Here is a 26,740-nt window from a genome sequence, read left to right as displayed (position 1 = left end):
CAAATAAGTAAATGCATATGTGTGTGTGTGTGTGTGTGTGTGTATTTATATACGTGTGTGTGTGTGTGTGTGTGTGTGTTTATATACGTTACTGATGTCTGGATAACCAGAGAGCTGCAACCAAAGGGTCTATGGTCATAATGGTCTAAAGACTCCTCGTGCCCTACCAGGCCCCTTTTATATATATATTGATTGTATATATATTGATTGTTTGTCTGCCATGGAGTCCAGGCATTCTCAAACTTATTAAAGCATTCTGTGTGGAAGACACTAGCTGCCCATGGTGGGTGCTAGATGAAGAACGATCTGTCACTGTGAATTCCTTTGAACCTCTTTAATCTTAGCCACCTGATCTTAGTACCTGGCTAAACATGAAGCACTGAAGGCTCAGGAGTGAAGCGGGGTGTGTGATCTCCAGTGCTGGAAATTAAAAACAACAAACATAACCAAGAACACCCAGGAAGAGTTTGCACAGACACCCTGGGGCAGACTTTTTTTTATTTCCTGTAAGAGGATGGTGGAACCTTCCCTCCTCCCGTAGCACCTGGTACCCAGCCTGGAAGACATGTCCTCTTCTGGGTAGCTCATTTCACTCCCATTCCTGGTCCAGGGTCCTTAGGGCCTGAGCTTGCCCTCCAAATGCCCCTCCTTGCATTCAAATGTTGCATGGCAAGTTAGGCAGGAAAGGGTTTATTTGGCTTACTTATCCCAACCACACTGGATCATTGAGGGAAGCCAAAGCAGGCACTCAGGCAGGGCAGGAACTGAAGCCCAGGTCACGGAGGAGGGCACCTTACTGGCTTGTTCCTTATGGCTTGCCCGCCTGCTGTCTTAACACTTCAGAATCTCTTTCTCAGAGGTGGCACAGTTGAGCTGGGCCCCTCCTCACCAATCAGGTAAATGCTTCATAAGCAAACAGGCCCACAGGCCAATCTGATGGGGGCATTTTCCCAATTAAGGTTGCTCTCCCCAGAAGACACTAGCTTGTGTCAAACTGAAAACAAAAACAAAAAATAAATAAATAAATAAATAAAGCTTGCACAGACTAGGAATGGTGGCCTCTCAGAAACCCAGCGAAACCTTAGTGTCCATTCCAGAGGCTTCCTCCTCCAGGAGGCTTCCCCAGCCGGCTTGAAATTCAGCTTCATGCCCTGTTCATGGCTTCAGCCTGCCACTTTTCCTTCAGACCCTGCTCTATCCATGTCCTGGTGCAGCTATAGACAGTCAGGTTGCACCGTTTTCTTTCAGGGCAGGGTTGTTCCCTCACTGACTTTGGGATAATCCCCTTAGAGCATCCGCGGGACTGTTTAACAGGAAGTTGCCAGTGTTGCCCTGCTGAAGGGAACTGGATCAAGGAATATATCAAGATCTCCTTGGCCCCTGGGGGGAAATGTGACCTTGGAATGGGGAGTCAACTGGCGCTGCACAGTCCTACGGCAACTGTCTTGGTGCTATGTCCTGGCTCCACCGCCAGAGGCTCCAGACAAGGCAGGACCAAAAAAAGCGAGCGGGCTGGAAGGCTGCCACCTGCGACCGGCGCTCGGGCGGCAGCGGCCTGAAGCCACGCGCTGCGGACTCCGGGACTGAAAAAGCTCGCAGGACTCAGCACTGGGCGCGCGCTCTCCGCTTTCCCGCCTGCCCCGCCCACAGTGCGCTCGCCCCGCCCCACACGGCCACCTGCTACCCAGCGCGCGCCAGTGGAGGGCGCGGGAGCGCGCGCCCCGGCGCTAGCGAGGCCGGGAGGATGGCGCGGGCCTCACTGGTACAGCCGGCGCTCTGGGCGCTGCTGTTGCTGCAGGCAGTGGGCCCCGCCGCGGCCGCCAAGCTTAACATTCCCAAGGTGCTGCTGCCCTTCACGCGGGCCACGCGCGTGAACTTCACTCTGGAAGCTTCTGAGGGCTGCTACCGCTGGTGAGGCGCGCGGGCCCTGCGGGAGGCGGCAGGTGCGCTTGGGAGGGGGGCTTGGGCCGCAGGTGCGGGCGTGCTCGCGCCAGCCGGCCCCGCGTGACCCCGCGGCGCGCACGCTCGCTGTCTGCGCATGGCGCCCGGGCCACTCGGGTCTGGGCTGCGCGGGAAGAGGAGGCTCCGATCGCGGGCTATGGAGAGCAGCGCCGCACGTGGCCTCGGTCCCCAGCTGACAGGGCCCTGAGGAGCTCCACTGTGAGCAGCCAAGGCTCTGGAGTCTGTGGGAGATGGGGCACTCACCCCTGGCGCCTGACTGGTGTGAGAAGAGTGGCAGGAGAGACCTGGGCGAGGAGTTTGTGGGAGACACACCACACCCATTGAGCCACTTTGGGAAGATCGTTAAGTCTTGGATGAAAGGATCATTTTCCAGCTTAGAAGTGGGAGGCAAAGGAATGAGATGCTGGTGGTGTAGGGTCTGCTTTGATTACCTGGCCTCCAGCCGGGTGCTGTGGTCCAACCTTTGGCAGTGCGGATGAGGGGAGAGCTTCTAGTTGCTGAGTTTATGCTGAGTAGGGTGTGACTTGGTCACACCCTTGACCCACACCCTAACCCTACTAGTGCTAAATAGTCCTTCCCTTCTCTCTGGCTACACTTTGCTGCCAGCCTCCTTAGGAATGTGTTTAAGTCGTTCTCAAGGTTAAGACCCAGTTTGGGGCCACAAATCAGATATTTACATTACGATTCATAACAGTAACAACATTACAGTTAGTTATGAAGTAGCCACAAAATAATTTTATGGTTTTAATACAGTTCCATAACACAAGGAATTGTAGTAAAAGGTTTGAGAACCACTAGTCAAGGTTAAGGTTTAACTAGATAGGGGTGTGTGTGTTAATGTTCTGTATGATACCTAAAGCTCATACCCATATTCTGTTACATGTACTTATCAAACTTACTTGTTTTAAAAGTCTGTCTCATAAGGGTGGCATATTTTTATAATCACTGGGGAGGCTGAGGCAGGAGGATCACCTCTTTGAAGTTAGTCTGGATTATGAGACCCGTGTCTTTAGGTTGGCTTCTGAAGTATGAAGAGGCAGAGTCTTTCCATTGCAGTTTGGAGCGAATGCTTCACCCACGGGGAGGTGTTTATTCCTCTCTGGGGCCATGTTTTGAGTGGGGAGATCAGCTGTTAATACTCTGGAGGGATACATGCTCACTCTATTGTTGAAATTGTCTGCTTGATAGATGGGCGAGAGAGGAAGCTGACTGTTTAAAACAGCTGGCTCCAAGTGACTCTCCCAGCATGTACTTGTGTGCTGCTTCCTATGAAGTTCTGTAGTCATATTGTTTTTTTCCTAGAATAACAACGTTTTCTTTCTTTGCTGCCCCTCTCACTGCACTTTCCTGAGAGTTGCTGATGGGTCTTGGCAGATTTTTATATTCTCAGTAGGAGGACTAGGAAAGGCATTCAAAAGCTCAGATACATCAGAGGCATCTAAGTAGCTGTTTAGTGTCTGGTAGCTTTCATCCTAAGGTGTGGTTGAAACATGTCTTCTTTGAAGGTGTTTGGTTGCAGTTTCCCCCTTACTTCACAGGAAGATGGTCTGTCAGTCAAACACAATTCAGAAATGTTATTCTGAATACAGCTTTAGTTTTGAGGATCCTGGAGGTTTTGGGATTTGGCAGGTAGCTAAGACTCATACCTGCAGCCATCTCTGCCTGGGAGGAGATGGCCTCTTTACCCAGGAGTGCTTCAAGTCTCTGAGATGAAAAACAAAGACAATTTAACCCCTGCCAGGCCCTGGGGGAGTTGCTCATCCTTGGGATGCAGTGGTTTCTCTGAAGTTACTGCGTGTCTGAGCCTGTAGCTTCAAGGTTGCCTTTCCTAGTTCCTGAATTGTAGCATCCAGTAACTGGGAGGTCATCTAGTCCATGGTGCTGCATTTGAGGGAATGCAGAGAGGGACAGAAAGACGGGGAGAGCTGTAGGGAACTGGCGAGGGAACAAAGCACGTGACCCTAGAATCTATTTGAAGCTTCTGCTTGGCTGAGAATAAGAACTCACTCCACTTGACAGACTTAACATCTCTCTCTGTCCCATGAACCAGGCTGACAGCCTGAATATATATGTTACTGTCTGTCTGATTAACTAGGCATAAGGCCTGAATGTAAATGACTTTCAGTAGGAACTCATTCCTACCCTCCCTTGCCCTCAAATCTCAACCAAAACTTAACTTTTTTTTCAGTAAAGACATCCTATCATCCTGTGTTCCCTTGAGCTACACATTTGCCTTATCAATTGTAACCCCTTTGTGTGACCCTCAGGATTTTCTCTGATCTCATTTAAATTCCATAGGAACCATTTGAAGATGGTGGCATCAAGACCCACTAAAATAGGACACATGTGAATACACACACACACACACACACACATACACACACACATGATTGTTTAATTTCATTTTTTTCCTAAGGTTTATATATTTTATGTGTGTGTGCCAGGTGCCTGAGGAGGCCTGAATAGAGTGTTGGATCCCCTGGAACTTGGGTTCCAGATGGTTATAAGTGATAAGTGGCCGGCCGTGTGGGTGTGGAAACCAAACCCTCATCCTCTGCAAGAGCAACAAGTGTTCTATATCACAGATCCATTCTCCAGCCCCTTAATGGTTATTGTAAAGACAGAGAAAGGTGACTGTCTCTTGAAGAGTTGGCACATACACTTATTTGTGACTATCATGTCTTTGTGACACCATGCTCATGTGTCTATCTTGTTTTTCTCTCTAGGCATTTCTCACTTAACCCTTATGCTCAAGCCTGTATTATATAATATCTGGGAGCTAAAGAGATGGCCCTTTGGTCAAGAGAACTTACTCTTCCAGAGGACCTGTGTTTAACTCCTAGCACCTGTATGGAGGCTCACGACTGTGTAACTCCTTTTCTAGGTGATCTGATGCGTTCTTCTGGCCTCTGAGGGTATTGTACACAACACGGGGTACACATATACGCATGCAGGAAAAGCACCCATACCCATATAGAAAAAATTAGAAAAGAAATTATTTTAAAGATTTTTTTAAAAATCCATAATAAACCCTGAGCTGGCTAGTTTTTATGGCAACTTGACACAAACTAGAGTCATTTTAGAAGAGGGGACATCAAATAAGAAAATAGCCCCACCAGACTGTGAGGAAGCCTGTGGTGCATTTTCTTAATTGACTGTTGGCTGTGGCACCGGTGAACTGGTAGCCCTGCAATAAGAAAGCAGGCTAAGCAAGCCCTGAGGAGCAAGTCAGTAAGCAGTCCTCCTCCATGGCCTCTGAGCAGCTCCTGCCTCCGAGTTCCTGCCCTGACTTTAGTCAGTGATGGGCGGTGACCTTAGAATTGTAAGCTAAAATAAACCTTTTCCTCCCCAAGTTAGCAATAGAAACCCTAAGAAAAACCCCAACTCCTCTTCATAGACTGGCTGATCCCGAAGTTCTTTTATGTGTTGAAGCTGTGAATCTCTAGGTCCCTAAAGGTCTAGGGGGAACTCCTTGGGCTGATGAGAGTGACAGTAGAGAGCTGTAGCTCCTGCCTCTGTTTCCCAAACTGCTAGCAGTAAGGATTCTCAGACCCGTCAGAGAGTCACTTAATAAACAATGGGATAAGTAATGATGATGTCACTATGCACTAGACCGTGGTCCTGAAGGAGGGACATTGAAGGAGTGGCTGATGCCCTGCTTCCTGGAATTCAGAGTTGGACTCTGGGAGCATTTGCACATGGCCTGTGGAAGAAATGGACGGTAATCCCAGATGTGTATTCTGGATACCTCTCCTTGGAGTCCAGCTGGATCTCGTAGGTTCAAATGGAGAGAACAGCAAGGACTAAGGCTGCAGCCTGGGGCGGAGTCTGTTGGAAGAGGAGGTGCATTTGGTGAGGTTAGGGTGTTGGGGAAACACATGAACAAAGTGGAAGTAATTCAGCAAAGTGATTTCTTTCTTGTTTTTTTTTTCAAGATGCCAGAACCCAAATGAAGCTAGGAAACACATTCACCAAAAACAGCCCTGTCTCTTATCCCCAAGTAGACTGTCTCTTCTCATTGGTGGGAGCTGACCTCATAATCTAATTGGTTAACTGGCAAAAAGGGAAGAGGTGGGGGTTATTCAGGAATATGAACCCTTGTCTGGGCACCTTTGATTACAAAAACAAAAGCAAAACTGGTTCTCACAAGGGTATCAGAAGGTGAGGGTAGAGAGCTCCACAGGCAGAGGTCACATGAGACCTTGTGGGCTTTGGTTAGGGGACAGGAAAAGGGTTGGCAGGACAGGCACTGAGTCTTGCTTTTCTGAGAACCATGCCAGCTTGACCTCCAGAGCTGCCTGCTGTGAGGTTCCCGAGGGGTGGGACTCAAGAGCTGTCCCTGCTTGCTCACCTTACAAGATCAGTGTGAGGAAGGTTCTGGAAGGTGTCAACATGTTGACTTGAGCTGACCTGGAGCCCTGGGTGGTTTTCTTCCACTTCCTTTGTGGGGTTCCCCTATTCTGCCTGACCCTGAGGTGGCTTCCACCCATAGACTCATGAGAGATGGGCCCTGCAGATGTGTGGAGGGTAGGCTGGGTTGACCAACAGTCCAGCCTTCCCCTCCATCTCCTTTGTCTCTCTTACCCGTCTCCCTCGCCTCTCGTTTTCTTCCATTATTTTCTGGCCCGACCTCCCTGAGTTCCTCTTACTCCTGCCCAGGTCCTGGCCTGTGTTCTGAAAAGGGAGCAGTTCTCGTAAAGGTAGTGGCACCCAGAGAGTTGGGACATTCTGTATGCCAGTGGGTCTCATGCAGCCATGGTGAGGAGAAAGCGTCCCCCTTTTCTTTCTTTCTTTCTTTCTTTCTTTCTTTCTTTCTTTCTTTCTTTCTTTCTTTCTGTCTGTCTGTCTGTCTGTCTTTCTTTCTTTTTTTTTTTTTTTTTTGTTTTTTGTTTTTTGGATTTGTTTTTTTTCGAGACAGGGTTTCTCTGCATAGCCCTGGCTATCCTGGAACTGGCTCTGTAGACCAGGCTGGCCTCGAACTCAGAAATCCGCCTGCCTCTGCCTCCCAGAGTGCTGGGATTACAGGTGTGCCCCACCACCACCCGGCTAGCGTTCCCCTTTCAAGCTCACTCTCCCTTTTTATTTATTTAGTAGTGCAGTAAGAGAAGCCAGGACCTGGCAAGGACCAGGACCAGAAGCACTGTTCTACAAAAACATATCCCCGCCATCTCAGAATTCACCCTTGATTGTTGAGACCTGTTTAAAGAATTTTTTTTGTTTGTTTTGTTTGTTTTGGTTTTTTTTGAGACAGGATTTCTCTGTATATCCCAGGTTGTTCTGGAACTCACTCTATAGACCAGACTGGCCTTGAACTCAGATATCTGCCTTCCTCTGCCTCCCAAGTGCTGGGATTAAAGGCGTGTGCCATCATTGCCCGGCATAAAGATTTTCTTGAGTCAGTATGTGGATAACAGGTTTTTTTTTATTTATTTACTTTATAATTTCTTAAAGATTTATTTATTTATTATATGTAAGTACACTGTAGCTGTCTTCAGACACTCCAGATCTTATTACGTTAGCCACCATGTGGTTGCTGGGATTTGAACTCAGGACCTTCAGAAGAGCAGTCAGTGCTCTTAACCTCTGAACCATCTCTCCAGTCCTACAATTTATTTTCTTTTATGTATACATATGAGTGTTTACCTGTGTGTATGTGTCTGGTTTCTGTGGAGGTCAGAAAAGGGTGTCAAATCCCCTGGAACTAGTCCTAAGGGCAGTTGTGAGCCACCGATTGGGTGCTCAGAACCGAACCTGGGTCGTCTGCCAGAGTAGTAAGTGCTCTTAACTGCTGAGCTGTCTCTTCAGCCCTTTTCTATTTTAAAACAAAACAAAAAAAAAAAAATCCATAACCCAGCACCTTGGCTCAGTTCAGTGCATCGAGCGCCCTGACACCCATCTCAGAACTCTGCCTTGTAAAACTGAAACCCCTTAGCCGTTAACCACTAGCTCCCCACTTCCTCCTACACTGCCCCTGACAACCGCCCTCCTGCTTTCTTCTCTTTCTTTCTTTTTAAAAATATTAGCCAGATGTTTTACTTCCTAAGTGACTGTCCCCTTCATAGCCTCCCCCTTGCTAAGTGCTTGGCTGCTTCCAAGAGCTTCTGTGGGAAGCACTGAACATTCAGATCATTTTTTTGCATCTGGTTTTCTGGCAAGCCCAACAGAGTATCTGTTTACCCTGCTGTATAAGGTTTCCTTTTACGTTACCTTTCCAGTAAAGGTGAACTAATTTAAGGAAAAGACAAAAAAAAAAAAAAAAAAAAGGAAAGAAAATCGAAAGACGGTTCAGCAGTTAAGAGCACTGACTGCTCGTCCAGAAGACTGGGTGTTAATTCTAAGTACCCATTGTGGTGGCTCAGATTCCCTCTGTCCCGTGCTCTTTTCTGGCCTTTGTAAGCACTAGGCACACGTGTGGTGCAGACATACAAGTGGTCAAGATACACATAGAAAATAAAGAATAAAAAGATGCAAATTGTGTTGGATGTGACTGCTGAGTCAGGTGGTCAGGAGGCCTCCAAGGTGGGTGTGTCAGGTCATCCATGCTATTAGAAAGTGACTAAGATAAGGAAGGTTGTGGGGAAGCCAGTCTACTGTGGTCTGGGTGTGGTAAGGCTGGACATCTTGGTGGGAGTGGTTGGTGGGCCAAGGTCAATTTACCTCATGTGGCTAGGAAGCTTAAAGGGAGGAAGAAAGCCTGGGGCCCCAATATCTCCTTCAGTGGTGTGCACTAATGCCCTGACTCCCATAGGACTAGGGGTAACTTCTTCAGGGTTCTTCTATCTTTCAGTCACTAAGTGTTCAGGATAAGGCTTTCTGGAGACATTAAAGAGCCCAACCACAGCTGTAGGAAAGGTCACTAGAAAGCCCTCAAGTCCAGGCAGCTGTTCTTGGTGGTTAGAAACCGCAGGACCAGGAGATCAGTATCCCAGCTAGGAACCAGCTATGCCCAGTAGGAACCAGAACAGTAAAGCTAGTTTGTCTTCTGACCTCTTTAAATATTATTCTTCAGTTAATCCTAAGGAGCGATTTTTTTTTCAATCCCCAAAACCTGCTCCAGAAGGATGGTGTACCTACTTAAGTTGAGGTCCCTGAGACCTGGAGCCTCCCAGCTAAGTGTAGCTGGTGTGTGAAGTGGAATAGGACTGCTCAGCTGGTGCCTGGCGTGCTTGGCCCCTCCTTCAATGAGTTTGAAAAAACAGATCAGTCAACTTTAAGAAATACATTAAAAAGGTACATTTAGAGGTGGGACTGGTCAGGTGGTCATTGATGCCATCTTCTGCAGTCCTTAGCATAGTTTTTGAATGTTGTACCCACTACAAAGTAGCAGGATTATGTCTTGCTTCCCGGTCTAAACTGTGTTGAAGCCATTTCCTGTCTGTCACCTGAGGTTTTAATAGGACTACTGGGGACACAGCTGTGGACATCACACTTTACTATTTAACACAGAACAGAATTATTGCATAATAATAAACATTACCTTGGTGGTGTTTATTACAGTACTGGGCCTATAGGAAGCATTACTACAAGCCATAAAGAGCTCAGCCTGGAGGATTCACCTCCCCAGCCTTGAAATGCTGCATGTGACAGGAAATGCAAACCAAAATGTTTGCAATACAATGAAGGGATGTATGTGATTTTGGCTCCTGAGGAGACTCTTAGACAGGATTTGTTTCAGGTTTCTGTGTTGGAGTTGGAAAGGAATGCATGGTCACTAGGATCTGCTCTTTGGGTGTTGGTTGTGGTGTCCTTTGACTCACTCTTAGGGTAGCAAGATACTATGGCAACTCGATTACCCCTGCCCCCCTCACATACATTCCATTCTCTGTAGACATAAGCCACAACACCTGTTCTGATTGGATCCGCCTGAGGGACATATGACAGTCCAAGCCCATCTCTGTGACCTGGGTGCACAAGGCTTTTGTTGGCCAGTAGTGTGTCAGCAGTGTCCTTAGGGCAGAGTGCTGTGGAGCCTCCCAGCTGCTGTTGCAAACCATAGATGGAGAAGTGGCTTCGAATAATGAGAATGCCTTCCCACAGAGAAGTCACATGTTGCCTGAGTGGCTGTGTTGTGAGGCCACTTCCCACTTGCAAACTACCAGCTTCTTCTTGTGTCTTTGGGTATGTGTGTGGTAGGGGGCAGGCAGCTCTGAGAGGCCTCTTTAAATGTCACTGAGCCCTTTCTGGAGTCTCTGTGGCCATAGCCTAATCACTCCCCAGTACTTCCGTCTTGGGACCTAGGATTTCAATGTGGGAACTGGAGGGACACATTGACTTCATCCTATTTAGGTCTACCCAGGAGAGTTAGGTGCTGTTATAGGAAGAGGAAGATGGAGGTCAAGGGCATCCCCTTCCTGAGTGACAGTCAGGTGTGAATGTCTTTCCTGTGCCTGTCTGCTGGGTTGTTGGTGGGGAGAGGATGCCTTTAAACCTGGTCTTGCAAGGAAGCTGTTGTCACCAAGGGACTTTGGAAGGAACATGGCAGGAGCCTGTGAGGAGGTGGCATGGCTGCTGACAGGCACTTAACCCAGTGTCTGCAGCTGTGAGCTCTCAGCTGACCAACGTTGGGACTGGTTCTGAATACACTTGGAAAGCTGTGCAGCACTCAAGGCTTTCTGGTTCACTCCATAGAGTTGCCACTATTTTCTTTATACTTAAAAGCTTTGTTGTTAAGAAAACTCCTCACTTGAGTGTCCTGTGAATCCTTGAGGAGGCAGACAGACCATAGTGCTTAGACTCCGGGTAGGGAGGGGAAGCAGACATTCCCTAACTCCGTTCAGGAGTCTACAGTACACCAGCTATTGATAGAAACAGTCTATGAAAAGGGAAACCTCAGACCCCAACACAAAACCCCTCACTACAGAGAGAGAGTTAAATCCAGAGGAATCTCAGGGAGCAAGAGGGTGAATTCCAGGAATGCAGAGTTGGCTTGATACTAAAACAAAACAAAACCTCAGTGTAATGTTAGCAGCAAAAGGAATCCACGTGACTGCCTCAGTTGAGGATACTAATTGTCACTGATGGAATTCTGCCTTTTTCAAGAGCACAAAGTCCCTCAGCTACCTTGTCCAACCAGCTAGCCTCCTGGAAGTTGCAGGCTTCCTCTTCCTGGTCCGCACTCACCCCAGCCCTGGGTCCTCCTTTCTCCATTCTGCGTTCTCCTGCTCCACAAAGGCTGAACTCTTCTCAGCATCACAGGTGATCCAGCAGATACTCACATGGTTTGGATCTTCAGTGTCCCTCCAGGGCCCATGTGCTGCAGAGCCTGGGAGTCAGCAGAATCTTTACAAGGTAGGGCTTAGAGAAAAGTTGTCTTTGGAAATGTGTTGCTGGGACTCCAGCTGCACTGTCTCCTCCTGTGAGCAGCTTCTTGGTCTCCACACACTGATGCCAAAAGAACCAACTAATCATAGGCTGGGACTTCTGAAACCACAGGCCCAACTAAGCCTCCCCTCCTTATATGTTGCTTTTGTGTTTGTTTTGTTTGTTTTGTTTGTTTGTTTTGTTTTGTTTTGTTTTTTTAAGACAGGGTTTCTCGATATAGTCCTGGCTGTCCTGGAACTCACTCTGTAGACCAAAATAGGGATTTGTCATTGTTTTAAAAGCTGACTACTCCTCATGGATTCAGCGAATGATTGAGTGCATTAAACATTCCAAGAGGACCAGTGGCACGGGGAGCTATGGGGAAGGAGGCGCTGCCCTCTGCCTCAGCCATGAGAGTGGGCAGGATGGGCTGGTAACAAGGGCATGGGATGTGCAAGAAGGTATGTGCAAAGGGATAAAGATGGGAGAGTTGTGGGAGAGAGGAGAGTATAAGCTGAGATCTGACTTCAGATGGTTGAGGCTCCTGCCTCAGACCTGCGGGTCTGAGAGTATCTGTGTCTGCTTTGTTGGGGAGGCCTGGAGGAGGCGGCAGAACACCAGGGTCAAGATTCAGGGAAGCATACTGACCTGCAATTCCGTCTTGTGGTTAAGAATCCTATAAATATCATAGTGAGGTAGTCTCTACTGACCTTGTTCTGTCCCCAGGCCCAACCAGGTTCTTGCCCCCCTCCCCTCTAAGAATCAGTGGACAGAGAGTTAGAGTGCAAACCAGAGGTATTGCATCATCTGTTCAGGGTCCATAGCCTTAGACAGGGTAAAACAACCTAACACATAGTGCCACAAGAGATTTGAGTGAAATGTGTGTGCCTTAGTCAACGTTCCATTGCTCTGAAGAGATACCACTACCATGGTATCTCTTATAAGGAAAGCATTTAATTGGGTCTTGCTTATGGTTTCAGAGGTATAGTCTATTACTACGTCAGTGGGAAGCATGGCAGCATGGCACACAGGCAGACATGGAGCTGGACCTGGAGCTGAGAATTCTACCTCCGAATCCACAGGCAGCAGGAAGAGAGAGCTACTGGGCCTGGCTTGGGCTTTTGAAACCTTAAAGCCCACCTTCAGTGACACACTTCCTCCGACAACACCACATCTAATCCAACAAGGCCTAATAATAATCCTCCTAATCCTGAGTAGTGCTACTCCTTGATGACCAAGCATTCAAATATAAGAGCCTCTGGGGCCATTCTTATTCCAGCCACTACAGGGTGTTACATGTTAGCTTTGGGATGCTAGCCACTGGCTTTGAGAAGTGCTGCAACTCAGAGCTCGGAAGGCTTTTGGATGACAATCAGTATTGGTCCCTAGCAGAGCAAGTCGGCAGGTCTGAAGTGTCAAGCTCTCACAGACTTCTAGAGTAGTAGAGAGTAGAGTCTCTGCAGGGGTGGGCAGTCTTGATAACTAGAGCCTGGACATAAGAGTTTCTGTACCCACAGTTGTCCAGCTAAAGCCCAGAACCTGGCCTGAGTGAGCTCCCTGTTGGAGGTAGGAATCTCAAGTATTGGGGCTTTAGTCTCTGTCAAGTTTATCTCCAGCAGATCCTGAAGGTACTCAACTCTTCCTGGGTTGAACTCGTATCTATAGAGTATATGCTGGGCCAGGATGGTCTCTGATTGGCTGAATGTGGAAGCAAAAAAAGGATGAGGATAGAGCTAGTCATGGAAGAGCTGTCAGACCTGGTGAGGGAAGGGAAGAACTTGTGCTTCCAAAAGATGGTCAGAAAGTTCTGAGTTGGAGCTCTGTGTACCCCAGCAGCAGTAGGACGGCTGGCCTGTGTTCAGGACCCCCCTCAGCTGGGGAAGAACTTTGCATCTCGTTCTGTCTGATCTTCCCCAGTCCTTTGCAGCTAGACTTTGTTCCCATTGAAGATGAGGATATGGTGGTTCAGATAGCAGGTGAGTTCCCTGTGGCACTTTCACCTTTCTGCAGATATCAACAGTGAGACAGGCCATACTGCCTGATCCTCAGCCCTACTGTTTAGTGTGCTACCCTAGGGTTCCCAGGAAACACAGATGTGTCATTTCCAGACTGTGAGGCCTGCCATATGCTCCTTGAGGGTGGGCTCATTGCTGTCTGCTGGTTCTGTACAACTGGGGAGGTGTCCGGAGGACAGCAGTTGATTTAACCTAGGGGTGCACTGAGCAGAAAGCCATGTGGACTGGTTTCCATTTCTTCTGCAGAACATGAAACATGACACCACCCATGTGGGCAGACCTGGTGGACATTTTCTTTGCCTTCTCACAGTTGACAGGTTTTTCCTGAATGGTCCTTTTCTGTACCTCATTTGCATACATAGCCAATTAGAATCCACTAGGCTTTCCATTACTAGGACACAAGCCAAGTTTTCCCAGTCCTGCTCTGAGCCTGGTCTTAGTTATTTCAGCTATCTTCAGATGAAGATGCCTAAATACTCCAGAGTCCAGTTCCCAACCAGAGTCAGGCTTCCAGCTTGATATAATCTTCTCTAGACAGTCAGACAGGGAAACTTGCTTCCACTGTTTCTGCCTTAGCCTTTGAGACGACCTACCATAGCTGTAAGCCAGGGAACCAACTCCAGCCTTCAGACCTGCCAGAGATGGGAGAATTGTTGTTCCTGCCTTTCTTGCCAGTGACCCATTCTCTGCAGAATTGTTCTGCCGGGAACTTGGTACCCCAAAGCCTTACTCACTCAGTGGGAGCTTTTGAGCACTTGCTCAGAACCTTTTAGCCAGTGCCCCAGAACATAGGGCTGTCACAGTCCATTAGCCACCAAGGGTCTCAGAGTTTGTATTTGAGGATCTGTGTTCCCATTCAACTTGTTACTCCTGTGTGACAAATGTTATCTTTGTCTGCCCACCCTGTTATTGATGAGAAGGCAAGACAAGAACACAAGACAGGAGAATTGACTTTCAGTGACAGCTTACATCATGATTGGAACTTACGGCAGAGGAAATACCCCTTCTTGATAGGAAATGGGGACAGAGAGGTCCAAGTCTCAATACCCCTTTTAAGGGCTCACCCCAAGTGACATAATGCTCCCTGACTAGAGATTGTACATCTTTGCAGTAGCACTGTATGCCTGTGACCAAGCCTGTAGCATATGAGCCTTTGGAGGGCATTGAGCACACATCCTATAGCTATCACATGGACAATGTCACTGCCCCCCAAAACCTATGCTCTACACATTCACCCTCTTGTTGGAATTTCCAACCTTAATAAGCCTGTATATCTAGATAATTGAATTATAAATTGTATATCTAGTTCAGGCAGATCTAGTACTATACTAACTTATTCTTCAGCTATAAAATCCCTTGTTACTTGTGGTTTCTCCCAGCCACATGGTTCTGGTCCATCGAGGCTTCCTCCTCCTCTTCCTCCTCCTCTTCTTCCTCCTCCTCTTCTTCCTCTTCCTCCTCCTCCATCCTCTCCTCCCTGTACCTGCCACCCCGTCTTGAGCCTCCAGTTTCACCTTTCCCCTCCACTGCCCAATCACAGGCTCTAGCTTTTTATTGGTCAGTTAAAATGGGGAGAAGGTTCACGTGGCATCACCTGAGTTGTGAGGGTCTGCTTGTCAGGAGCAACTTTTCTTGAGAAACCATTATTAATATTAGAATACAAACAGCATCAGGCCAACCCACAACATCACTCTTAATTTGGGGATAATTCTAGACTTTTAAATTTGGGGATAATTCTAGACTTAAAAGTTGTACATAGCTGACAATGAACTGTTTCTTCAGGTAGTTCCCCAAGTCACAGCTGTGCCTCTAGGACATTCACAGCAGAACATGACGACTCATGACACCCTAGACTGTTTGGGCTTTACCAGAGTTTCTAGGAAGGTCCTCTTCCAATTTACTGACCCAAGTTAGTGTCCTACAGGGCAGTCATTTGTACTGTTTCCTTAGTCTCCTTTGATGGGTACGGATTTTCTAGACTCCCCCCATCTTTGTGTGTGGGTCTGTGTGTGTGTGTGTGTGTGTATGTATGTGTTGAACAGCATATTATGTAACCTAGGTTGTCCTCAAACTTGCTATATAGATGAGGAAGACCTTGAATTCCAGATGATCCTGAGTTTGGGGATTACTGGCAAGAGCCACCATGGCTGACTTTTAGCCGTGACAGACTCTAGCATGCCTGTGCTGTATTGGAGACTGGGTTAGGCTGACCTCAATGGCTGACCTGCCCTGGGTGCTGGTCACTCTGCACAGACTGCGTTCAGTAGGGCATGCCTGTCTATTCTCCACCTCAGGGCCCCAGTGTGTGACAGGCAGGACAAGTCTCCGCCATCACCCTTCCATCTCAGTGGCATTGATTCAGAGGCCACCTGGGACCTGTAGTAACAGTGAATACCCATGTAGCATCCCCAGTGCCACATCTGGTGGGCACCAACATTTATCCACAGTTGAACTTGCCCTGGGACTGCTGCTGTGCTATGTTATGGAGCTGAGACAGTGACTCTTGATGGCTTCCCCATCATGTTTCCAGCTGTCCAGACTTACCTGCTGCTGGGCTCAGCTGCCTCTCTCCTTCATGTGGTTGTGAGACCAGTCCGAGTGCATAGGGACTGGTTATCATTATACCTGCTAGTCTCCAGGTGCTGTAGAAGCCATATAGGAACAAAGGATAACATCTGGGTGAGTGCTCTTGAGTCCAGCCTGGAGCAGATCCTGTATTTGCTCTCATACATAAACCCTTTTTCTGCTGATGAAAAATTGTATCAGTAACTCACGGGTTGAAAATACTACATAGAAAATCCCAGAAATAAACCACTCAATCAATAGGTTTTAAATAACTTTGATTACGGTCTTGTTATGACTTGTATTTTATTACATCACCACTCGTAATCTCTTCCTGGGCCTAATGTGTAAGTTAAAATTCACTACAGGTATGTGTGAAGGCATAGATAGAGGCTGCAGAGATTTCAGGGGTCCTCTGGGGTCTTGGGCCTACAGGAGGTGAGGAGGCCTTGTGCAGCCCCATGGAGAAATCTCAGACGATGACCATTGAATACTGAGGCTGTGTCCAGGTGCCAGTGTCTGGCTTGATTTGCCTAGTGGGGCTGTGCGCAGTCAAGCTCTAGGCTGTAGAACTCTGAGTCTGGAAGGCTTGGCTTGACTTCTTTCCTCCTCTGTTTTTCTTTTAGGTTTACAGATGAGGTTCCTCACCTCTGCTCCGTGTTCCAACCCAACAGATTCCTAGGTCGAAGCCTCTGTTCTGGCTTCTGTGTCTTGCAGTCTGGTTCCAGAGATGATCTTTCTTCTTTTCACTGCAGGTCATCCACCCGGCCAGAGGTAGCCAGCATAGAACCATTGGGCTTCAGTGAACAGCAGTGCTCCCAGAAGGCAGTGGTGCAGGCCCGCTTGACCCAGCCAGCCCGCCTGACCAGCATCATCTTTGCAGAAGACATCAGTAAGGGGTTTATGGGGCATCCTTGGTGGGTTTGTGAGACAGGGAGACACGTCCTTGAGACCTCTACCTGGGCTCTAGGAAGCATCCTTTCTGGTTCTTCCTCACTGAGGCTGACTTCTAAACTCATAAATTAGTATTTGTGACCTTAGGACTCTTAACTGGTGTCAAAATCAAAATGAAAAAAAAAATTGGCCTGGTATATGAAACCATGCCTTTTCATTCCCCATATTTGACTCGTTATATTGTAGATATGGAGTACAGTATTCCTCAGGATCCATGGTGGATTAGTTCCAGGGTCCCCTGGGATGCTATACTCCTGGGACTCTCAAGTGGTCTGGTACAGTGCTGTCTTAGAACTGTCTCGCGTATTCCCAAACCATCGTAGACAAGATGCAACACTTCATGTGCTGCAGTGCTCTGCAGGTTGTTTAAAGGGTAATGACAGGATGTGAGTGCTCAGTACAGAGGCGCTCTCCTGAGTACGTGGTTGCCAGAGTGTGTGCCTGCAAATCCACAGATATAGGTACAGAAGGCCGACTGATCCTAGAAAGCATGTGACCTTCTGTCATTCTCCCTGCACTGTGATGTGATGCTTTTTATTTTACTATGGCTATTATTAGTATTTTTCAGCAGTGCTGAGGCTGAACACAGGGCCTTGTGTATGTAAGGAAGTCCTGGATCACTGAGTTGCATGTTCAGCCTTTGCTAGGAATTATTACTTTAAAATACTTTATGTTATGTATGTGTACATGTATGTTCTGTATGCATGCCACGGAGGCCAGAAAAAGTTATTCGATCCCTGGAGCTGGGCTTACATGTAGTTGTGAGACAGTTCATACCCAAGGCATCTCTTCAACCTCACATTTTAAATGCTGAACACTGCCTTTTTATTTTTTGGGTCTTACTGTAGTCCTGGCTGTCCTGGAATTCCCTTTGTAAACCAATAGACCAGACTAGCTTTGAACTTACAGAGATCCACCTGTTTCTGCTTCCCAAGTGCTAGGATCAAAGGCATGTGTCCAGCCTGCTGAGTACTCTTTTTAACAGGAGGCTATCTTACAGATGCTCCCTTGTATTAAACATTTAGAATGTTTAGTTTCAGTTCAGTGTTAGGAACACTAGTTTTAACTTACTTCCTACCTAGCATAGATTCCCAGTTTGCTGGGTCACAGCATATAAATTTTATTGCTTTTTAAATTATATTTTGATTACGTGTAGGGCGTGTGTTTGTATGTGGGTGTATGCATGTGAGTGCTGGTGCTTGCGGACGTGAGAGGCTTCAAATCCCCCTGGAGCTGGAGTTGCAGGTGGTTGGGGGACATCTGACATGGTTGTGTCCTTAGGAAGAATATGCTGTGCTACAAATGTCTCAGGCCTCTATCCAGCCCATAGGTTTTTGTTTTGTTTTGTTTGAGGTGGGTCCAGGCTGTCCCTGAACTACTAGACCCAAGCAGTCCTCCTGCTTCAGCCCCCTGAGTAGCTGGGACTATAGGTGTGTACCATTGAGCACAACAATATCAGAATTATAAAGGCTCTTAGTACATGGGCTAATACAGATAGAACAAGTGTTTCTATCTGGTGCCTGAAGAATGGTCAAAATAACTAGTATTATATGTGGTTGTCCTCACTGGAGAGGGTTCTCCAAGTAATGCTGATATCTACCTTACTTATGAGGAAGTAAAAAGTCTGTGCATATACCCATGCATCTATCCCTTGTGATATACTGGGTAGTCTCCCAGAAGGTAGATGGAAGTAGAGCAGGGAGGCTAGGGAAATGACTGCACAAACCCGGAGACTTAAGTTCCATCCCTGGAACTTGAGTAAAGGAGGACAGAGAGAACTGGCTCCACAGAGCTGTCCCCTGTGTCCCCTGTGTCCACATGTGTGCTGTGCTAAGCAGCCCCTCCATCTGTCATCCACACAATAATAGGTAAATAAAAATTTTCAGAGAAGCCAAACAAACACCAAAAGAGCAAGTACAGGGAGCAAGCAGCAGCGTGAGTCCTGATCTCGGTGCACAGAGGCACAGTCAGCCATCATGTTTGCCACTTCCCTTTGTGGTTACAGCCTGAACACAGCTAAATTTCCCTGGAGGAATTTTTTCTCACACAGCTTTAAATGTGGGTTCAGAAAGAGATGATGAGAAAGCCAGAGTCTTCTGATCTGGGTGGCTGTGTTGGCTACCAGAATATACTGCTTGCTCCTGGGGGCGAATTGGGTTCCCGTTGTGGTGTCTGGGTTCTTGGTTACTGTAGTCAGCACCACTGGAGGTGGGACGGTGGGTGGGCACCATTCTCAGTGCTGTTGTTTGTCCCCACAGCTACAGGCCAGGTGCTGCGCTGCGACGCCATCGTTGACCTCATCCATGGCATTCAGATCGTCTCTACTACCCGTGAGCTCTATCTTGAGGACTCTCCGCTGGAGCTGAAGATCCAAGCTCTGGACTCAGAAGGTGACTGCACCCGCTGCCCTTTGGCAGGCCTTCATCTTGGCCATAGCTTTGGTTGCTGTGTCTTCTCCTGACTAGCTGCTGTTCCAGCCAGAAAGGGAAAGTCACTGCCAAGGGAGCAGTGGAGGGGGTAGAAGCTATCTCTGAGATGGCAGTTTCCCCTGGTGGCACTGAGCCTCACCCTGTCTCATGTTCACAGGCCCGATTGCCAGCCTGTGTGTACAGGTCTTAGCTGCCTCTGAGAGTAGGTATAGTGCCCATGTAAATAATAAGTTTTTCCTTGGTACCACTGTGTCAGGAGCTGGTATCTGGGCAGTGGTATAATTGGAAGAGCTGACCACAGAGGAAATGACCATATTAGGCAGCAGGAACCCTTCTTCCTGCTCTGTTTCTAGGCTGGTTTGATTTCCTAAACACTCCAGACCTCTAAACAGGTGTATAGCTGAGGGTGCCTGTGGGCTGCTGGCGGGGTGTATTGGGTGTCACTTCTTGACTGGCATGGATAGTGATTGGTTCTGCGGTGGAGTTCTTGTGTGTAGCCTTGTCTGGTGGTTGGCAGAGTGTCTGGGCTGGAGGCTGACTTCTTGGAAGGAGCAAGAGAAGTTTGTTGTTCAGCTTGTTATAGTTGTGACAGACAACTGGATAAACAAGTTGAGAACTGGACATTCCTATTTTGATGTGTATTTTTAGAGGTTCCAGCCCATGTCTTTGGGCCTGTGGCTTGGTAGAGCATCATGGTGGGCACTTTAGTCACAGGAGACTGCTTACCTTCTAGCAGCCAGCAAACCAAGAGGTGGAAGGATGGGCCCTTGATAATCCCCTTCATGCCCTTGTCCCTGCTGATGTAAAAAGAAATGATTAAAAAGAAAGACGACAATTAGACAACACTGTAGCATGACACCAGCCAGTTTTGAGGCTGAAGCGGGTTTATTTTTGTCCAGTCTGCTTTTATATCATTCTAGGTACATAAAAAGAATATGGTCAGTCTTAAGTCATAAATAAAGTAGTTAAGGAACAAGCAAAGCATGAGAAGGTTCCAGATTACTGTATTCGGGGTATTAGCAAGACCCATCTCGATATAAAGAACACATTCCTCAGCTGTATTCATCTTGAGCCTGCTTCCAGTCCTAGCCCAAAGTCAAATTCCTGCCTAAGGCCTGCTTCTCTGTCCTGGCCCAAGGTCAGATTCCTGCAAAGTTTCTAGAAGTGGCTCCAAAAGATCTCCACATTCTCCCTACTAGGCCCTAATTGCTTAAAAGTATGCCGCATCCCAGGAGCACAGCACCATAACTGTTAACTAAGCCTTCAGTGCATGGTCATCTAATACATGCTCCAGAACCTCGGGCTGTGGGATATACCCCACGAATAAACAAGGTATGCACATGGAGTAAAAACAGCCCGAATCCGAAAATCTAGAATCCGAAATGTGTTCAGTTTTAAGCTTCTTGAGACACTTGGAAGAGTCTGTGTAAATATCCCCAGATCTGAAAACATCACGATCAGAATCACCTCCAAACATCTTCAGATCACGATCAGAATCACCTCCAAACATCTTCAGATCATGACTGTTTATAAAGCATGGGGACACTGACTGAGTGCAAGTGCAGGGTGCATGTGAGTAGTGAGGACTGTGGGTTTATAGCCATGGGTGTGCGCAGGGGTAGGGTGGGGCAGGTGTGTAGTTGCCTTGTAGCTGAGCCAGAATGTGAGCAGTAACCTGGCTCTAGGAGTCCTGTTTTGGATCAGAAGTAGGCCATCTTGTTCTGTGATGGGCTGCATAGTGAATGTGACCAAGCTTCTCTGGGTGTATGTCTTGGTCACATCTTTTCACTGGGGACCTTGATGCTCTGAGAAGCCACAGGTGATGCAGCAATGAGTGGATGGATCCTGATAGACTTTATTTATAAAAGCAGGAGGGGCCATGCTTGGTCCAGGGATTATAGTTTGCTAACCCCTGCTCTGTTTCTGCTTGAAGGTATTTAAAGACTTTTCCTACTGAGATGTATATGCATTAATTCACCTTGTTTAATTTTCTTTAGATTTATGTTAGGTGTATATGAGTGCTTGCATACGTGTACATGTGTGGAGTACCCACAGAGTCCAGAAGTGGGCTTCTGATCACCTGGAACTGGAGTTAAGTTATGAGCCTCCATGTAAGGGATGGGAACAAAACTCAGTCCTCTGCAAGAGCAGCAAGGGTTCTTAACCACTGAGCCGTCTCTCCAGACCGAATTCATCTTTCTGAAAAGTGGGTTTTGATCTAATTCACAAAATTGTACCATCATCATTGTATCACTGTCTAATTTTAGAACCTTCTTACCAGTGTAGAAAGAAACCCAAACCTGTGGATGCTTTCTGCCAGCTGACCGACCGTTGCCCAGCCCCTGGCACCCACCTTCCACGGCCAGCTTTCTGCTTTCCTTTCTGTGGACTTTCCTGGAAGGGTGGTTATACAGCACAGCCACAGTCTTCTGACTATCACCTTTCACTCCCACTAAGTCTGGTGCTTCCAGTTCATGCATTTAGTACCAGGTGACAACAGTTTGTTCTTTATTGTCAAGCAGCACTCCACTGTGTGGACAAACAGCTGTTTTTCCAGCCTACAGCTGATGGAATTGCAGACCTTTTTTTTTTTTTTTTTTTTTGGTTTTTCAAGACAGGGTTTCTCCGTGTAGACCTGGATGTCCTGGAACTCACACTTTAGACCAGGCTGGCCTCAAACTCAGAAATCTGCCTTTTGCAGAACTTCTATGTAAACGTGTTTTAGGTTCTCTCGAGTAAGCACAGATGAGTGGGACTGGAGAGATGGCTCAGTGGTTAACAGCACTGTCTGCTCTTGCAGAGTACCTAGGTTTGGTTCCCAGGACTCACCTAGGACCATCTGTAACTCCAGTCCAGAGAATCTAACACCCTTTTCCAGCCTCCTTGGGACAGTAAGTCCACATCCATACATACAATGAATCTTTAAGAAGCAGCTGAGTGATGTGCTTTCTGACTGGGCTTTCTCAGCCAGACATGCTGACCTTTGTTGTATGCTTTGGTCAAAGTCTTTTCTGTGAGTGAACTTGTAAGCTTTGAGGACTTTACTCTCTGAGAAGGGTTGTTGTGTCTTCACTAGATTCCTGGTGTTACTCAACACTAGCGCTGCATCTTAACAGATGTCCTGTGGGAGCTTGTCAGCCTCTGTGCTAGGCCACGGGCAAGTTGGGTAATGCCCATTGCATGGACAAAGAAGCTGTGGTGACTTCCCTGGGGTGACACAGCCCATAGGTGGCAGAGTATGCTGCTTCTGTTCTGACCTGCTCCTGCTGTAGTACTTTGCCTGGCTGTTGGCAAGCTCTCTGCACTCTGCATAGACTGTCCACCTGCTGTGTTCTCAGTGTTATTTGCCTGTCTGAAACTGTCCTCAGAGTATATCTGCACAGGAGTAATGGTCCCTTTAAGAGCTGATTCAGTCATAAGAGGGACCAAAGCTGTTCTTGATGGATTAGCCTAGTTATTGTTGTTTTGTTCAATATATACATAGGTAGGTCAGCTATTTGCTTGCCTGTCCTGTGTCTTAGTTAGGGTTTCCATTGCTGTGAAAAGACACCATGACTAAGGCAACTCTTATAAGGACAACATTTAATTGGGGATAGGTTACAGGTTCAGAGGGTCAGTCCATTATTATCATGGTGGAAGCAGGGCAGCGTCCAGGCAGACATGGTGCTGGAGAGCGAGAAGGAGCTGAGTTCATCTTGATGCAACTGTAGCTAGGAGAGGACTGACTTCCAAGAGCTAGGAGGAGGGCCTCAAAGCCTACCTCCACAGTGACATACTTCCTCCATCAAGGACACACCTCCTCTGAAAGGCCACACCTCCTAATAGTCCTGCTCCCTTCCCTGGGCCAAGCATATTCAAGCTCCACATTCTGTATTCTCACTACATTTATAATGATATTAAGCAGGTTGTTTGTTGTGAATCAGGCTCATATGTAGCCCAAGCTGACCTTTATCTAACTCTCTATGTAGCTAAAGATGACCTTCAACTTCAGCCCTCCTTCCTTTTGCCTTTTGCCTTTTGCCTCTTGCCTACAGGATGATAGAATTATAAGCATGTTGTTGTATCATACCTGGTTTTCTTTGGTTCTGGGATTTGAACCAAGAACTTCACGTATGCCAGTCAGGTACTGTATGGGCCAGATCTCTGCTCCTTCATGATGCATCTTGACATGAGGTCTTCACTAGATGTGACAACCTAATCTTGCACATCCATCCTCTTGGTATCTTAGCATTCTACTATGAGTAAATACCTGAGGCAATCAGCTTTGAAAGAAGAAAGGCTTCCTTTGGCTTATGGGTTCAGAAGTTTCAGTACATGGTTGTTTGACTCTATTGCTTTCTAGTATCCCATGCACTCTCCATGGTGCCACAGGCTAATGACCAAGCCTTTGCAGGAGTTCAAAATCTAAACTGTCGCACTCTGTCTTAGATGTATTCTGTTTTAGGAACTGAAAGTGGACTGGGACAGTGCTCCTTAAATGTTCTCCTCCTGCAGCCCTTTGTTCCTGCAGATTTCATGTGTTCTCGGTGTGTAAGAACCTAATGTAGGCATCAAGTCAGATTTTTACTCAGAGTAAATTATGCATTTATTTTAAAATAATGCTTTTGTATTCATATAGTTTTACTGTTTATTAGAGATTAAAGCAAATTTGCATACTAACAAGATGGGTGTGCTTACTCGCTTTTATAAAACGAGTTAAATTCCAGCAGGGTCTCTAATACTGTGGGACACAGAGTGTCTGCTGTACTTTTCAGGACTGAAAGCTATTTTGATTTTTGAGATCTTCCCGCTGAGAACACCACTTTTCATAAATACATAGTGCAAAATAGGAGAAATGCATTTTGGGATATTTCAGAATTCCCAAGCCAAAGTTTACATACCGATTCCTGTGCAACTTCAGTTGGCAACAGCTGTGTTTTGTGGCAAGGGAGAAATTGAGGCAGGTTTTATAACTTAGGCTGGCCTTAAACTCACTGTGGCTGAGGATGTCTTATGCCCCTGTTCTTCCTAACTCTACTGCACAGATGGGGTTCTAGGCATGTTCTACTGGGCCTACCCTCATGGAGCAGTTTTTAAAATAAAAATTAATAACAATAAAACTTCAAAGATACTTTGGTATGTGCCAAGGAGTGGCAGGAAAATATGGAAAGTTCTCATTTTTCTTAAACGATTATGATACTTTTAAGAGCAGAAACCTTTGTACATAAAGTAAAAACTGCATTTATAACACACGGTGGTCTGAGATCTGAACAGGACGGCATGCTCAATATAAAGTGCTCGAATTAGCCAGATGTGGTTGCCCATGCTTTTAGTCCCATCCTCGGGGAAGCAGAGGCAGATGGATTTCTGTGAGTTCAACACTAGCTTGGACTATACAGTGAGACCCCGTTTCAGTCAAAACAAAACAAAACAAAACAGAAAGCTCCTCAAAGTCCACGTTGCATGTTCAGAACTAAAACTGTAGTAAAGTTGTGTGGCTCAGCATGTGATGTCACACTCAAGTTTTCACTGTTTCCTGCTCGCTGCTCCAGATAGAAATGTTTCACCACTGTATTTTTTTGTGGACCCCACATTCAGTCATGGTGACGACCCATTGTCTAAGAGCTGGATGTAGCTAGCTGTGTGCTTACACAATTATTTCCCACCCCTCATGCACCATGTGCATCAGTGAACTGTAAGTGAGCATGCTCCAGGTGCCAGAGATACCCCCTCCCTGTGCTTGTGCGGCACCTTTAGGATGGAGGAGGGCCTAGGTCCAAGTCTCTGCTGTCAGAATCCCTGCATCCTCCAGGTCTTCATGCCCAGGTCTTCCTCCTCCCTGGCTTCATGGGTGGAATTTTCTCTTTTCTGCCGGCTTCTTTCAACCACCACTGGCCTTGGTGTTCAGTACTTCTTTTATTTGTTGAGCTTAGTTCTTGGCTTTATTCTCCTGGCTGCTTCTGAACTTTGGAGCCCGTGAACATTGGACACGTATTTGTTCATTTGAGTTGCATGTTTTTCTGTGGCCCTCCTGGTACTATGACAGGAGTGGCTTGTCCTTTTGAGTCTGAGTTCCTGGTTCTCCTAGTTTGTATCTCTTGGTGGTGAGACTTTGGGGTCGAGGGCTCTGTGGATTGTACACAGTAGATGCTCATAGCTTAGAAGCAATGCCTCAGGCCTGGTCTGCTCCCCACCCCAGCATGTCACTCTTGGGCATGTGTACATGGTGCTGTTTTTCCTCACTTTCCTTCATGGAGGGCTCTGGGCCACAGCAGGGAGCCATAGTATGGCTTCTTGTGGTTTATTTTGTCAGGAGTAATTAATCTCCACCCTGCCCATGGCATAGGTTTATATAGGGCAGTGTGCTCAGAAGAGCCAGGTTTGGTATCATGCCCAACTCCTGCTCTCTGGAAGTCCATAATTGTGGACTCTGGTGGAACCGTGGAGTGTGTTCTGGTGACATGGAGTCTTAGCAATTCAGGGTGCTGCATCCTTGCCACTCATGCTTCCTGGAACGGCTTCTCTGCCACCCTCCCCTGGCTCCTGCTTTCCTGGATCTTCCTGTTTTCTTTTCTCATTCTTAACCATTTCCTCTCTCTACCTGTGGGAGTCTAGGTAGGGAGAGTTGGTGCGTATGCAGGGTAGGGCATCCATCTAGGAAGGAGAGAAGAGTGCCTTGAGCTCTCTAGAACCCAGCCCAGGTGGGATGCAGGATAGTACAGTGGCTGGCTGAGAAAGCAGTAATTGGCTATGTATGGCCTGTTTGTGCCCAGAGGTGCAGGGCAGGGTTTCCAGGCCCCTCCGAGCCTCTGTTGTCACCCTGGTTTAGCTCACACCCTGAGAGAATATGTCCTCATCTGGTTCTATACCTATCTGCATATGCAGGGAGCCTGGGACATTCCAGTCAGTTCCCCACACACATTTTTCTGAATTAGTGAAACCTTTAAGAACCCTTAGTTTTTCTGAATCTTAAGTCGTCATATCTGTCTCCTCTTCCTCTTGTGAGTGTTGTCAACGATGGAGTGAGAAAAGGGACCAACAACTAAGCCCAGAAGCCATGTGTGCAGACACAGACATTCTAAGAGACAGGCCCCTCATATGGCATCTGTCTCCCTTGCCAGCCTTGTAAGGTCCTGCTCACTGGGACCGTGTCTTTCTTTCTTACATTTATTTTGTATTATGTTTATGTGTATGTGTGGGTCAGGACCTGGAGTTACAGGTGATTGTGACCAGTACTCAGTGCGGGTGCTGGGAACCAAGCTCAGTTCCTCTGTAAACACCGTACACATGGCTTTAACCACTGAGATGTACTCCTGTCCTTCTGTGCCATGAAGGGAGGCATTCTCTGTTCAGGAGATGTTAAGGAGGGGATTAATGGCTTAGTTCTCAGTGGCCTCCTGAGGTGTCTACAGGGAGTTCAAGGTTAAGTGGGAAGGACAGGCCTAGGTTCAAATCTTAACTCAGCCTTTTATGGTAAGTAGCAAGTATCATTGTTCCTTTGAGCCCCAGTTTCCCCTTTCTGAAATGGAGGTCATGGTG

General features: G+C 47.2%; 1 protein-coding gene across 2 annotated transcripts in view; it reads left to right on the top strand.

The window, feature by feature from the left end:
• Nucleotides 1–1,691: 1,691 nt before the first annotated feature.
• Nucleotides 1,692–26,740, top strand: part of Nup210 (nucleoporin 210) — a 102,193-nt gene continuing 77,144 nt past the window's right edge. Inside the window, exons 1-3 of one of the 2 annotated variants that reach the window (XR_007976653.1) lie at nucleotides 1,692–1,911; nucleotides 16,595–16,731; nucleotides 19,052–19,183. Coding sequence is in view for 1 of the 2 variants with exons in the window: in XM_052174324.1 (XP_052030284.1) it covers nucleotides 1,745–1,911; nucleotides 16,595–16,731; nucleotides 19,052–19,183 (436 nt within the window). In the remaining variant the exon portion in view is untranslated. The remainder of the gene's footprint in view (nucleotides 1,912–16,594; nucleotides 16,732–19,051; nucleotides 19,184–26,740) is intronic. The other variant, XM_052174324.1, reaches the window with a different exon arrangement.

The sequence above is a fragment of the Apodemus sylvaticus genome, chromosome 2 (assembly GCF_947179515.1).
Source record: "Apodemus sylvaticus chromosome 2, mApoSyl1.1, whole genome shotgun sequence".
NCBI lineage: Eukaryota > Metazoa > Chordata > Mammalia > Rodentia > Muridae > Apodemus > Apodemus sylvaticus.
The sequence above is the reverse complement of the archived record's forward strand: the minus strand, read 5'-3'. Positions and strand labels throughout refer to the sequence as shown.